The 14,833-nt window shown below is 42.9% G+C and overlaps 2 protein-coding genes across 3 annotated transcripts in view; one reads left to right on the top strand and one right to left on the bottom strand.

Annotated features, from left to right (window-relative positions):
* C1qbp (complement C1q binding protein) overlaps positions 1-7,422 on the top strand; it is a 9,140-nt gene extending 1,718 nt beyond the window's left edge. Inside the window, exons 4-7 of the mRNA XM_033762733.1 lie at positions 1,245-1,338; positions 6,506-6,601; positions 6,830-6,955; positions 7,088-7,422. Of these exons, the coding sequence (XP_033618624.1) occupies positions 1,245-1,338; positions 6,506-6,601; positions 6,830-6,955; positions 7,088-7,237 (466 nt within the window). The 3' untranslated portion in view covers positions 7,238-7,422. The remainder of the gene's footprint in view (positions 1-1,244; positions 1,339-6,505; positions 6,602-6,829; positions 6,956-7,087) is intronic.
* On the bottom strand, positions 7,418-14,810 carry Rpain (RPA interacting protein). Of its 2 annotated transcripts, XM_010605827.3 has the most exons (7): positions 14,338-14,807; positions 12,884-13,036; positions 11,827-11,887; positions 10,668-10,779; positions 10,449-10,512; positions 9,257-9,397; positions 7,418-7,637 (listed from the first exon to the last, which is right to left on the bottom strand). In XM_010605827.3, exons 1-7 carry the CDS (start codon positions 14,596-14,598, stop codon positions 7,608-7,610), a joined length of 822 nt encoding a protein of 273 aa, XP_010604129.2. In that variant the 5' UTR covers positions 14,599-14,807; the 3' UTR covers positions 7,418-7,607. The 2 variants fall into 2 exon arrangements, with proteins under 2 accessions (XP_010604129.2, XP_010604128.2); XM_010605826.3 differs by having other exon boundaries at positions 7,418-9,397; positions 14,338-14,810.
* Between the last annotated feature and the right edge of the window lie 23 nt (positions 14,811-14,833).

Below are 14,833 nucleotides of genomic sequence, written 5' to 3'. Positions count from 1 at the left end.
TGTTTTTTTTTTTTTTTTTTTTTGTATGGGGAATTAAACTCAGGACCTTGCACCTGTGAGGCAGGCGCAGCACCACTGAGCCAAATGCCTGACCCAGGAATTTTTGAAGTACAGAGAGAATCAGTTTGATCTCTGGTTTACAGTTCTAATAAATAAAACAGGCCCCTGCAGTGCTTTTTTTATTGTTTTGTTTTAGTGCTACTGTTTATAGTAAATGAAAATGCAAGACTTGTAGCCCCTGTGAGGTTACAGTATAGCAAGGCTATCAGAAAAAGGTAGACAGTTCAAGAACTAGTTTTGCTCTTCCTCTTTCCCCTAAACTGTTGAACTGTTTATACTGTTCTGTGTTGTGTAGTTACCCATAATCACATCACAGGTAAACATTTAGAATCTTTTAATAATAGCTTCGGTGAGATTTATGTGCCTTAAAATTCGCCTTTTTATTAAGTTCAGTGGTTCTAAGTATTCATAAAGTTAGGCATCCATCGGGGTCTCACTATGTAGTTCAGGCCCACAGCAATCTTCCTGCCTCTGCCTCCTGAGTGCTGGGATTGTAGGCGCTGTGCCACCACACCTGGCTGGAGAAAAATTCTTAAAGGGGGCTCCAGCCTCAAAGCTACTTACCTACACCTGTGAAGGGTTCCCTGCAAAGATCAGAGCAGCAGAGTCAGCTGACTGTGGCCTGGATAACCAGTGAACGTGTGGCAGTGAGCTCTGGGACACTGACCTGGTAGAAGTAGCCTATGCATGACTGAGATAAACCAGGGCCTGTAATGTTATGCTGGAGATGGAACCTAGGGCCTTGTACATGCTAGGAAAAGTGATTTACCACTGGGCTGTACCTGTGGGCAGGGCCTGTTAATTTAACTTCCATTAACAGGCACATAATGGGCTCACGGTAGCATACAGACTGAGTTCTCAGATTGATGTAGGTACTCAGCCTGGTGGTTTTGTTTTTTTTTTGAGACGGGTTCCCCCTCTGTAATTCAGACTGACCTTGAACTCGCTGTATAGCCCAGGCTGGCCTCAAACTCATGATAATCCTTTGGCCACAGCCTCCGAAGTGCTGGGATTATAGCGTGTGCCGCCATGCCTGGCACTCAGCCTGTTTTGAAATCCTACAGATAATTCCAGGTACATAATAGCCAGCCGGGACAGAGGCACTGTTTCAACAAGCCTCTATACTTTTGTTATATTAATTAGTTAAAGCTATGCCTTGCCTATTTTTTTGTTTCTCTTTCTAGAATCACTGTCACTTTCAACATTAACAACAGCATCCCACCAACGTTAGATATTGAGGAGGAGACCTCACAGGGGCAGAAGAGTGAAGAACAGGAGGTAAGCTTCTATCTAGACTGCCTTCAGGTCAGTTCTAGCAGGTGCAAAAGACCATTTCTTTTTTCTTTTCTTTTCTTTTTTTTTTTTTTAATTGAGTTTATTGGTACAATGTAGTTATACGATACAGTTACATTCATCATTGGGATTCTGTACCTTTACATAATAGGTCTTGATTCTCATTTTTTCCCCTTGTCCCTGCCCTCCCTTCACCCCCTCCTCCCCTCCCCATTTACAAACACTTTATTTCCATTTTTTGTTTCTCATATTTTTTCCTCTCCCTTATTACCTTTCCCCCACCCTTCCCACTTTCCCTACACCTTTAGCCCTTTACTTCCTATTTCACATTATTAATTATCTCATTAGGATCCTGTGTACTATTACAGTTTTTCGCACCAAAGAAACTATTCGGTATTTCAGTTAAAGAAATCTCTGTATGAACATTAAAAATAGGTAATCCTAAAATAAAACTAAAAAGGAAAGTAAAAGAGAAAAGGCAATGATGTAACATCAAAATAATCCTTAATTCTGGAGATGAAAATGGTCCCCGAACATATTTGAATTGCTTCTTGCGATTATAGTCTTTTTTTCATTATTTAGAGAATACTTTATTAGTTTCTGTAATCAAACCCACGTAGATATGACCTTCCATATTTAGTACGATGTGTTACCCCTGTACATATGAAAAATAAATTAATTAATTAATTAACATTTCTAGACCAATATGGCTGTCCATTTCTATACAATGCCAACTCAACACAGTAAATTGGGATGACTTTTTCCAAAATTGGCAGCATTGTTAAAGTTTCCCAAAATTCAATTTATGTATGTGTGTGTGTGTGTATACATATATATACATATATGTATATATATGTATATATATATATAAAGACTAATAGTAGTATGTTATACATCAATAGCAGCAACAGCTTTTCCAGGTTCTGCAGTCATCTGAACAAAATTATAGACATTCAGCACATTCCATTAAAAACAAAACAAAACAAACAAAGAAAAGAATAATATCCAGAAAACAGCAAAGTTCTGTTGCTGTTGTGGTACCTGGGACCATTTTTTTTTATTAGCATCTTAATCATCATCTGGAAAAAGAACATTCTAGAGTAATATCATTAAATGTAGCTCTGATAAAGCACGATCCCTACTATGAATCATAAAGCAGGTACAAGATATTTTACATTCATAGAGGTATGATACAGTACCTTCCTACATCAATAATACTAGAATCAGTTTTGGTTTGAAATTTACTTTGTCTGAAAATAAGATTGCTACCCCTGTTTTTTTCTGGGCTCCTGTCACATGGAGAATTGTTTTCTATCTTTTCACTTTCAGTCTATGGGCTTCTTTTTGCACTAGGTGTGTTTCTTGTATACAACATATTATTGGATTTTGCTTATTCCATTTTGCCAGTCTATTTCTCTTGATTGGTGAGTTGAGGCCATTGACATTGCTGGTTATAACTGATATGCACTGACTTATTATTGACATGTTATTGGCCTTTTGTTGACTCTTTTTACTTTTTCACCTTCTCCTTTTAATTTCTTGCCTTGCCTATTTGATTTGCTCTGTTGGGCCTCGTGGTGTTGTTGCCTTCATTGTCTTTTTCTAGGATCTTGTTTAGAATTGCTTGTAGTGCTGGTTTGGTATTCATGTAGTTTCTCAGGTGTTCTTTGTCGTGGAAGTGTCTTATTTCCCCATCCATTTTGAAAGAGAGTTTTGCAGGATACATCAGTCTAGGTTGGAGGTTGTTCTCTTTTAGTACTTGAAATATCTCATTCCAGGCTCTCCTTGCCCCAAGGGTTTGTGTTGAAAAGTCTGCTGTGATTCTGATGGGCTTTCCTTTGTATGTGATTTGTTTCTTTTCTCTTACTGCTTGTAGTATTTTGTTCTTCTGTTGGGTTTCTGGGATCTTGATTATTATATGTCTAGGTGTAGATTTTTTTTTATTGTAGCTAGTTGGGGTCCTATATGCCTCAGTTATCTGAATGTCAAATTCTTCCCCTCTGTTTGGGAAGTTTTCTGTCATTAATTCTGCGAACAACTTTTTAAAGTCATTTGTATTTTCTCCTGCTACTTCATGTATTCCTATCAGTCTTTGCATCATCTAGTAGGAGTTGTTGGATCGATTTCTCATGATCCCTTACTGTTTTTAAGAGACCTCTCTTTTCATGGTCACTGCAATCTTATCTTCTATATCTGAGAGTCTATCTTCGCATTCTTTTATTCTGTTGTGGACACTTTCAATGGAGTGTTTAATCTCCTGGATATCTGTTTGAATCTGTTTTATGGATTCCATTTCTTTCCTATGTTGGGCGTTTATTTTTTCCATTTCTTTCTTATGCTGGGCCTTCATGGCTTCTATCATGGTCCTGAGCTCATCTATTTTTTTGTCAGTTTCTGCTCTAGAGTCTCGAATCACGACTTCCATTTTGCTCACTATCTCTATGGTTATCTGGGAAATTATTTCTGTTTTGAATTTTTCTAGAGCCCGATTGATCTGTTTTGTTACTTCCTGTGCTGTAAGTTCAGCGTGTCCTGGTGGTTTACTATTGGCGTTTTCATCCTCATTTGCCCTACTGTTTGCCATTGGTAAACTGGAAGTCTGTCCTTGTGTCTTGCTTAAGTGTTTTCTCATCTTTATTTTTGTTGTCGGACTTTCCTTGGTTTAATCTCTGGATTATCACCCAAATCTTCCTGATATAGTTGCACCCTAGCTTCTGTGTCTCTAATGACCCACAGACATTCTCGTCTTCATAACATCAGAGAAAACAGCTCATCAGATCATCCGCAATGCTTTATCCCAACTGATACAATCAGCAACACATTAAGATCAAGCACAACTTGGACACTGACCACCGGTGGTAGTCACTAGTCTATCACCCTTAAATCATTTGAATTAAATTGAAATCAAGAAGCAGTCCAGAACATGTCTGCAGTGAACAAAATTTCAATATAGTGTATTTACCATTTAATGGCTCAGACAGAACGAGGATGCAAGACCCCTGATCTCAGTTAGCTGATGGCTGAACCTCATGATGCTGACTGACCTCGGGCCACAAGGCCCAGATTGAGTTCCCCAACCTTCTGAATGTGGTTGAACTCTACAACGTTCTATTACAGGTTTCCCATGCCCTTTCTTTAAAGATGTTCAAAGTTGGGAACTCAGAAAAATACCCTTGCTGACCACCTCTGCCTCTGCAGAGTGGGTCCCAAGACTGGCACAGTCAGGAGGTCTGAGTGGGGGGGGCTTATGGGGGTTTAGGGGCACCCGAGCGGCTACCTTCCTGGCGCTTGAGCGATAGCGGCTGGGCCAGGAGAAGGCGTGGCTCTCCTTCCCGCGGTGGATCAGGGCCCAGGCTACCTCCTGGCGCTTGAATGATGGCGGCTGGGTCAGGAACAGGCGTGGTTCTCCTTCCCGTGGTGGATCGGGGCCCAGGCTACTTCCCGGTGCTTGAGCGATGGCAGCTGGGTCGGAAGCTGGCGTGGTTCTCCTTCCTGCGGTGGATCGGGGCCCATTTCTTTTTTCTTTAATTCCTCTAATGCTAGTACTGTGGAAGAAAGATGGTGAAGGACACTCATCCTTGGGACTTATGTAGCGCAATGTATGATTTCTGGTGGGTTAAGGCTCCTTCTTCCCTGGGGACCGAATACTTTGCCACCAGCAGGCTGTAGCTTTACAGTTGGGCCTGTAGACTCTTAATAGAAAACAGCTGAGGGCTGGGCGATTTAGCTCAGTGGTTTCGGCGCCTGCCTTCCAAGCACAATGTCCTGAATTCAATCCCCAGTACCAAAAAAAAAGAAAAAGAACTGAAACTCTTTTGTGGTTATTTTTGTTTTGGTACCGGGGATTGAACTCCTGAAACTCTTTTCTATGACAGGGAGATGTTTGATAGAGTGTTTTCAGGGTAAAAAAAAAAAAAATGTTCTTTCATATCAAAAGCTAGCAATAAATGCCGGCCATTTAAGATTATTGTGGGTGTCAAAGACTAATATTTGGGCAGGTGAGATCTTAGGTTGATTGCTGTTTTGGTGGTATCTTTAGGGTGCCATCTTCAAATGTTTTAGGAAGTAGAGGGCCTGTCCTGGAAAGCAATCAGTATGAGGACCACAGGGTCCTCACACCAGCTGAGCAGCCATGTTTTTCTCATTAATTAGCATGAAGAACAGAACTTTCTGGTGTGCTTGTCTTGGCCACCCCTACTGGCATTTCCCTGACTTTAGACTCAGCCTGCTCCCAGGGAGAGCTGCTACCATTAGGATGGCCACTTAGCCAGAGCCAGGTATGCCTAGTCCATGAAGGATGGGCTGGGTGTGGTGGCGCATGCCTGTAATCCCAGCACTGGGGAGGCTGAGGCAGGAGGATTGCTGTGAGTTCGAGACCAGCCTGGGCTACATAGTGAGTTCTAGTTCAGTCTCAACTACGTAGTGAGACCCTGTCTCAAAAAAAAAATACCATGATGAAGGATGGACTTAATCAGCCAAACTGGAAAGAGGTCTTAGAAGTGTAGGCCACTTCTGCATTGTACTGATGGAGAAGCAGGCCCAGAAAGAGAGGACTGATCTAGATCTCCATTAACTGGTAAAGCTGGGGCTGGAATTCAGGCTTAATTTTAAACTCAGGTTTTTTCTGTTTGTTTTTTGTTTTGTTTTGTTTGTTTGTTTGTACCAGGTATTGAACTTGGGATCTTGTGCTTGTGAGGCAGACAGAGGAACCACTGAGCTAAATCCCCAGCCCTAAAGCAAATTTAAATTATTGCTGTTGCACTCAAAGATTTTATTTCTAGGGTTGTTGTTGTTTTTTTTTTATAACTTTTTTTTTTTCCTTTTTATTGAGTTTATTGGTACATTTTAGGTAGACAGTACAGTTACATTCATTACTGGAATCTTATACCTTTACATGACAGGTCTTGGTTCTTTTTTAAAAATATTCTTTAAAAAATAAAATACGACGCAAACAGAAGAGAGACACTGTTGAGCAGTTTGTTTGAAGATTTTTATTTGGGAACACTCTAGCATAAGACTCTAAAATGACTAAATACTGTAATATCCAAATAGTGGCCATCACACACTCTGAAACGAGTGTGACCTTTGGTTCAGGCACAGGCCCAGGCCCTTTCCAACAGTGTCATGTAATGACTTGTTCTTGTTTCCCCAGCCTGAACTGACATCAACTCCCAATTTTGTGGTAGAAGTTACAAAGAGTGATGGCAAGAAGGCCCTTGTACTGGACTGTCACTATTCAGAGGATGAGGTACGTAGGCGATGCCAGCCCCTTGGCACCCCCATGACAGAGTGTTTCCTAGGACCTCCCTGGTCCCTTGTAGCAGATCCTTACAGACCCTCCAGCCTGGCAAAGCAGGAGACAGACAGGTGTGGCAGAAACCAGGTTACAGCCTGGTGTCAGGTTACAAAGCCTGTCTTTGCTGGAGTCTGGCCTGTCCTGGAAATCCCTTTAGTTTCCCTAAATATTGTTTCTTAGGTTGGAGAAGAGGAGGCGGAGGCTGAGAGTGACATTTTTTCCATCAAGGAAGTTAGCTTTCAGGCCACAGGAGAGTCTGAATGGAAGGACACTAACTACACACTTAACACAGATTCCCTGGACTGGGTGAGTGTTGGAGAAGATGGGGCTGCTCAGGCCTGGCAGGGAAGGGTCTTAGTCTAAGCAGAGGAAGAAACATTTTGATGAGTATGTGTTACAGATTGTCTTTAAGTAGCAACTAAGCATTCTTCTCCGTAGGCCTTGTATGATCACCTAATGGATTTCCTGGCTGACCGGGGAGTGGACAACAGGTTTGCAGATGAGCTGGTGGAGCTCAGCACAGCCCTGGAGCATCAGGAGTACATTACTTTTCTTGAAGACCTCAAAAGCTTTATCAAGAGCCAATAGAGTAGTCAGAGACACTGAAGGCCTTGATTTTATGGCAGACTTTGGTCAGGGAGTAACCTACCCTGGCACCAGTTGCCCGTACTTTCCGGTGGTTATCATCCTAACATCATGGAGGGAAAAATAGCAAATTTAAATTATTGCTGTTGCGCTCAAAGATTTTATTTCTAGGGTTTTGGTTTTTTTGTAACATAATTATGGACATTAAAATTGTTTTATCTCCTCCAGAGTAGTTTCTTTTCTATTTCTTCAGTTTGGATCAAAACTCAGAGTAGAGGTGTTTGAAAAAGTTATAATACAAAATACTTTTTTAATAAAAGGTCTATGTACAAGGCCTCTTCTCAGAGGGAAACGATGTGAGTTCAGGCTCAAGCTACAGGATCACAGCCCAAGTGTCACAAGCCTGGATTGAAACAAAGTAAAGTTGGTATACATTCAAATGTAATCATGAAACTTTAGTCTCAGTAATGACATTTATACTACAAGTGCAATTCCTACACCTTGCATGGTGCCACACAAGTTAGGTTACAGTTTGGAATTCAGTAGAACTGTTTGTCAGAGAGGCCACTGAAAAGCCCCACCCTTGACCTTGCAATCTTCTGTCCTACATCATCACACAGCTGCCTGTGAGTGCCAGGTGTGGTGCACACCAGTGATCCGAGCACTCTGAGGCAGAAGCACCGCAAATCCAACGCTGCATGGGCAACTGAGACTCAGGTGTCAAAGAGTTGGGGGCATACCTCAGAAGAGAAAAAGCTGCCTTTAAGGCAATGTCTCATCTTTACGCTAAAATCAAGTCCTAGAGATAACAATCAAAAGCCTCAGCCTTGGGAACCAGTGACCAGAATTAAAACTTGACAGCTTGGATCTTTTACAGCCCCAAAACCGGTTAACATAAGGCTGAAACGCATGGAGGCAAAAGAACCCATGTATGTTCTCTACAGCTAAACCTGGAGGCCCATCAATTGCACCAGACCTTTCTTGAGCTACAGGATTAGTAGCGTCTGAGCATATATGCACCTGCTTCTTTGCTCAGCTAGCAGTATGCTTGGGAATCCTGTCTGTCCCAACCTTGTCTCTGCTTCCATAGGTAAGATACGCGGTTTTCTTTGGAGGACCACAGGACCCTGCTCACGGGTAGCGCGTTCTACCCTGGAGCCCAGCTTCACACTACTGTCCTCCGATCTCACGTACTCCTATCTCCTGTTCACACTACCACACTCTAGCCGCACCTGTTGTCTTCCACTCATCCTCCACATCTGCGATGAACTGTTCTATGGCTTGGCTTAACTGGGTCTTCTCCCAGTTTCTTAACTTCCTCGAATGAAAAACAGGCCTATTGGCACACCGATTCTAGAACATTCCAAATGTCTACTCAAAATGTTGAACTCACAAGCTAGCGAATAATTTTGTCTTTTTTTCCTCTTAGCTTCTCACATTTGCTGTGACACCCTGACCTATGAAAGAATGGCCGATTCTATGTGAGAGGTCAAATTTTACTGATAACTGGCATGCTGCTGTGTTCAATAATCCCAAAGTTCCCCTTACCCAAGATACAGAAGTTATAATGTCAGTGGTTCCTGTAGCAAGCGTAAGGCTGCTAATACAGGTGGCACCCAAGTTGTCATGTAACCCTGAGCCTTGGTAAAGACTTGCTGAGACAAAGCTGTACTTTCTGTCCTGTATCCATCTACAGAAGTGGTGCAGGACAGTCATCTGTGTCTTAGGACCATGACCTGACCTCTGGAGCCCAAGACTACTGCTGCTGATCTAAGGTCAGGCAGTGTAGCCAGACTCTTCAATTCCCACACAAGTGCTTTTGATCCTAGGCTGCCTCGTCCCTTTCTCTTTGCAGGAATGACTGTCTTTTTTAGTTGAAGTGACTTAGGATCTTCACTCTTCTATAAATACACACTGCATTAAACATTCACCTGTTTCTAGGCCGCCATTTCCACTAGGATGGGAGTAAAACCAACCACTGAACCTACTCCTACCTATGACAGGTTCCCCCGAGAAGCTTACCAGACAGGTCATGAGAAGACTGGGCTTTTCTTCTCTTCCATCCGTGACTGAAAATTCAGTATTATGGGGACAGTGTGCACTGTGGTCATTTAAACTAGCCTCTAAACAGGCACGAAGCTTCTGTTCTGTCAGCTCTGGAGACTGAGGGGGAAAAAAATTTTAACCACAAACTAATCTTCATTATTTGATAGTTACCAGGCTGAAAATCCTGATTTCTCATGACCAACCACTATAACTGGCACTCTGGGGTGTGCACATCTCTTACCAGTCTCCATTTAACCATACCTCCAGATTACTCAGCGCTCTGGCCTGCTGCACATGGCAGGAAGAACATTCAAAGCCAGCTGGCTTCCTTCTAACCTCCCTCAACTTCTGCCCCAGTGATCCTTACCAAGAACCAGCAGTGTCTGCTCTCAGGTCTCTTTGTACTAACTGAACTTAGGTCTGTAACATTTATTTCTTATGTAAACTATAGATACTGTACAGGGGAATTAAAAGTTTCATTTGTATGAGAAGCAGAAATTTTACTTGAAAAGATGAGTTGCTTTAAAAAAAAAAATGCTATAGAGGGCTGGGGATTTAGCTCAGTGGCACTGTACGTGCCTCGCAAGTGCAAGGTCCTGAGTTCGATCCCTGGTTAAAAAAAAAAAAACTATGGAATTAGGTAAAAGGTGAGAAAAATTCTAAAGCTGCACAATCAGCTCTTTGATCAACTTTATCCAAATATCCACTAAGTCACATGGCTCATCTACCATAACCCTGGCCCATGCATTATAGGAATTGTTAAACTGCTCAATGAACTGGCAAACCTGCAATCCTCACGTCAGAAAAGACTTCGACATTTTAAGATCACTGATGCCTACATTCTGAATATCAGTGTGTCTTCATAAACAGAAATTTTTTTGTGGGAGACTGGATACAAGTGTTTCTGGTCCTAAACTGGGATTTTTAAAGAGCTGAAGCAGTGCTGGCTCTCAAGAGGGGTGTGGGGGAGCCCTAATTTGTGTTTGCCCATTTCCATGCTGAGTAGTATTCTCACCATAGCTGATGGAAGCGAGCAATGTAATGTCTGTCACTGAACACAAAACTGGGAAAGACACGTACATAACTGGCTCCAGCCCACCACTGGGAGTTATTCACACAAGCAGATGTGTGGGAAGATATAGCACAAACCTCAGTGTGGAACACTTACGTGAGATGGGATGTTCAGGCCACACTGACATACCACCACACCTCCTGTTACTCTCAAGTTGTACCTAGAAGCAGAGTTGGGACCCTAGGTCATCACGGTTCCCCAGATCTGGCTCCCCAAGCCTTTTCAGGCAACAAATTTTGGGGGAGCAGGGTTGTTCCACTCACCTTGGAGTGGGGGCTAGGAACCAATTATGCTGGGAAAGTTTTGAAAACTTACTTTGTACACACAGGACAGATGAGGGAGTTTGCTTCCCACTCAGCCAGCATGATGCTGAGACACTGTTCATCAAACTGCAAGCTCTTCTCGTACTCGCTGATTATGGACTGTTCTGCAAGGCAAAAGGTAGTGGGAGTGCCTTACCATGCTTCCCCAGAGTGCCCTGTACTTAGTGCCACACGTGCCATTCAAAGGCACAAGGAAAAGGTTTGGACAAAACCGCACTGCCAGTCACTGGTATCTACTGCTTTCTCGGGCTAGCTTCATCTTATTAGATCCCTCCCCGTCGTATTTGCTACTTCCTCATAAGCAAGAGGGACAAGGAAGTAACTTTCACACATCCCTGAGGTTACAGCAACAGAAATGTAGAGATGTCATGGTTCAAAGACACTGGCGAAAGCTGACACTTAACAGAGCATTTACTTTTACTGCTATTATTACTACTCCATTTTGGGGGGAGACCAGGGATGAAACTCAAGACCTTGTGCCTGCCAAGCAGGCCACAGCACCACTGAGCTACATCCTCAGCTCACTATTGCTTGCTGTGTTCCCCACGTTGGCCTCAAACTCTTGGGCCAAGCAGTCCTCCCACCTTTGCCTCCTGACTGGCTGGGACGATAGGCACAAGCCACTGTGCCCAGCTTTACCTATTAATACAATAAACATGGGAGCTGGATTCACAAAATAATTAGTTGGCTCTTCAGATCCAGCACTTAATAGCTGTGTGGTGTGAGAGAACATCACTTTCTGATCTCTGTCTAGTACTAAAACAGTAATATGAAATAAGTTTTCAGCACAAAGTCTAGCACCATGGAGACTTATCTTTAGGAAGACAACCAAAAACTCAAGAGTAAAAATAAGACTTTTAGATACATGCCTGAAAATGGAAGTAGAATGGGAATTAAGAACTAATTCTGATTCAAGGAAAAGTCAGCATTAGAGTGGCTAAATATAGGTAGGAAGCCAGGCGTGATGGCACAAGCCTGTAATCTTAGCACTGAGGAGGCTGAGGCAGGAGGATCTCTTCAAGTTCAAGACTAGCCTAGGCTACAAAGTGAGTTCCAGGGCACAATGAACTACACAGTGAGACCATGTCTCAAAAAAATTAAAAATTAAAAAAATAATAAATGAATATAGGAGGAACTACTTCCAGAATTACCTTCATCAATCAGCTCCTGTTGGATTTCCTCCAGCACAGACAAGTCAATCGACAACCCCAACTGCAAGAGAAAGTAGAGTCATTTGAAGTTTGAGGTATTAATCTGTCACCCTGCTCCATAATGTCTCATACACGGAGGGTGGCACAAAGAATCCATACCCATCTGATAAAACCAGTCCATCCTTGCAAAATATGCTAACAATGGGGTATCGAGGTTAGGCTGAGAAGTCATCAAAAAATGATCAAACCACCTAGTGGCAAAATAATTTGGAGAGACAGGTAGAAGACAGCAGTTAGGTATATGTTCTTCCAAGGCGATGTGACCACAAAAAAGTTCCTAGTCTTTGCAAACCTAAGTTTTGGCCTCTGTACAGTGGGAATAATACCTACCTGAGAAAACTATCATGAGCACTATCTGTGCTTGAAGTAAGATAAACAGTGTACTGTAAGACACACAAATGCCAGTGAATAACACATCACTTACATAATGCCTTGATGGTTTCAAAGCAGTTTCCCATGTTTCATTACATAGTCCTCAAAATACCAACATTATCTTCTGCATTTTATAAATGTGAAAGTTAAAGTTCAGAGGCAATGAAGAGTCAGTAGCAGAACCAGAATTAGAATTCTAAAACTCCTGACCTCCAATCCAGTGTTCTTTCTGACACACCATAAATGGTTTCCTATCCACACCCAGCTCCCAAATCTTGTTGAAACTGGAATCAAAATGTTCCTGGAGACTTCTTTTAAAAGAAAGATTCCTAGCCCATGTTTATTAAATCAGTATTTCTTGAGTGAAGGAAAGAAATGAAAATTTTTAAAATTTCATAATTGATTATCATGCAAAGATGCAGCAGGCCTATGGTTTAGTATTGAGGAACCATCAATTCAACTATCTTAACACTAACAGAAGAGCCTGGGTCAAAGGCTATTAGAATTCTACTGAGGCACTGGGAGGTAGGTGAGGTTAGAGACAAGGGTAGACAGGCACAAGGAGAACTCCAGGAGTTTCTCAGCGTGAATCCCCCACTCTGAAAACACATTGTCTCAGCCTGACCTGAGCCGAGTCCTCCTGGAATGAGTTCCACTCTTCCTCCATCACCTCTTGCACTAGAAGGGTACTTGGAGCTGTCCCTGGCGCACTGCCTCCAACCTGGCGGTACTTGTTCAGGAGCCTGTCCCGGCTGTTTCTCATTCTTGCCAGACATCCCTTGGGCAAAACGAGAAGGATGGGGAGGGGGGGGTTCATTAAAAAAAGAAAAAAAGAAAAAGATTAGCTGGTAAACATTAAAGGCAACTTAGACACAAAGTTTCAACTAAAATCCTAACTACTGTTATTTTTGCATATTCCTCTCAAGTCCTCCGTACATATGGTAGACAGGTAAAATTACATGCTTTGTTCATCCATTTCATATTCTACAGCAGCTTCCTTAATGGTTAGGTGTATTCTATCTCAGCATCCACTGGCCATTAGAATACATTTCGATTATTTCAAAATTCTTGCTACTCTACATATGGCTGTGGTAGTAGCCTTCCTGTACAACAGCATTCCTCACTTCAGAGTGATTTTGTCCCCCAGTGGGCACTGAGCAATGTTTGGAGCCGTTTTTGTTGTCACAACTCTAGTTGCAGGAGTACAGCATCTAATTAGGTAAAGACCAGTAATTCTGCACCTAAATATCATACAATGTACAGAACAACCTCCACGACAAAGAATCCTTTCTCTCTAAATGTCAGCACCAAGCCAGGTGTGCTGGCACATGCTTATAATTCCAGCACTCCGGAGGCTGAGGAAGGATGACCTCTGAGTTCGAAGCCAGCCTGGGATACATAGTAAGTTCAAGACCCTGTCTCAAAAAAATAAAATAGGGGCCGGGATTTGGCTCAGCCACCTGCCTCGCAAGCACAAGGGCCAGACTTCAATCCCCAGCACCACTCCCCCAAAAAGAAAAGAAAATTACAAATGAAAATAAGTAAATAAATGTATGTATACACCCACATTTCAGAAAGCTCACTATACACAATCTTTATAGCAGCAAGTTATTTTCCTGGGATGTATCCACCACTTTAGCGATCTCTGGGGAAAGAGGAAGTATTACTGGGAACTGTGCTGACTTCAGAAGAGACCAGAACTGAGGTGAGGTGCACGCTGCTAACACTTAGCCATTCTGACTCCTCTCTGGATATCAAAATAATTTTTATCTCACATGTCATACCTACACAAAACGTCTCTCTCCATGACCACTTACCCAACAACAGTAGCGGGGGTGGTACTATAGAGGTTCTGGCCACACTTCAAATCTGAAACAAACCTGAATCCAAAAAACAATCCATCTGGGACTGCGCCCACCCGTGGTAACCCCACACCCAGCGGCCAAGATGTTCGGATGGCCCTCCAGTGACCAGGCGCTTCCGACATTTGCTTCACAGTGCAGGGCTGAGGCGCAAGCTCGGAGAACAGTCCTTGGGACAAATTAGGGGAGTGATCAATGTTCCAAATTTCACACTCACCTGCCGGAATGCCTCTTTCCAGTGTGGAGGGCGCACCTGTTTGTACAGCGATCGGCGGTGAGACCCAGCAGGCTCTGCCATCTCTTCTCTGGAACTGCGGTCAAAACCCCGCCCCCAGGAGCGCACACAGAACCCTGGGAGTTGTAGTTTTTGGCGCCGATCTCGCTTAGATCGCAGGAAATTCTGAGCTTTTTTTTCTTGTCCATACCCATACAGAGGCAAATTTGGGGAAATCAAGATGGATGGCTTAAGGAGTGACATTTATGAAGTTAACCCGACCTCGATGGAGGAAGGTTAGGCTTGAGGGAATGTCCTAGATTGCTGGTTTTATCCAGAGGAAAGTGTCCAATAAGCTTTTAGTACTCAGGTCTGTCTCTCCACTCACGTACAGTACCAGACTTCTCGCAGTACCAGCGCTATCTCCGAACGAGCCTAGTTCCGTAGACCTCTTCGTCCCGCCCCCTTTGACCTGCTAGCCTCGTGCTTCCGCGCTACC

The sequence above is a fragment of the Fukomys damarensis genome, unplaced genomic scaffold (genome assembly GCF_012274545.1).
Source record: "Fukomys damarensis isolate Sample0158 unplaced genomic scaffold, DMR_v1.0_HiC HiC_scaffold_13, whole genome shotgun sequence".
NCBI classification, from domain to species: Eukaryota; Metazoa; Chordata; class Mammalia; order Rodentia; family Bathyergidae; genus Fukomys; species Fukomys damarensis.
This window is presented reverse-complemented; position numbering and strand designations above follow the sequence as displayed.

Coding starts and splice junctions, on each gene's coding strand:
- Rpain (XM_010605826.3), bottom strand. CDS start 14,598: ATGTCACTCCTTAAGCCATCCATCTTGATTTCCCCAAATTTGCCTCTG. Junction 13,037..14,337: donor GGAAAGAGGCATTCCGGCAG/GTGAGTGTGAAA, acceptor GTTTTGCCCAAG/GGATGTCTGGCAAGAATGAG. Junction 9,398..10,448: donor GCCTGAACATCCCATCTCAC/GTAAGTGTTCCA, acceptor TTTCCCCCTCAG/TCTCCAGAGCTGACAGAACA.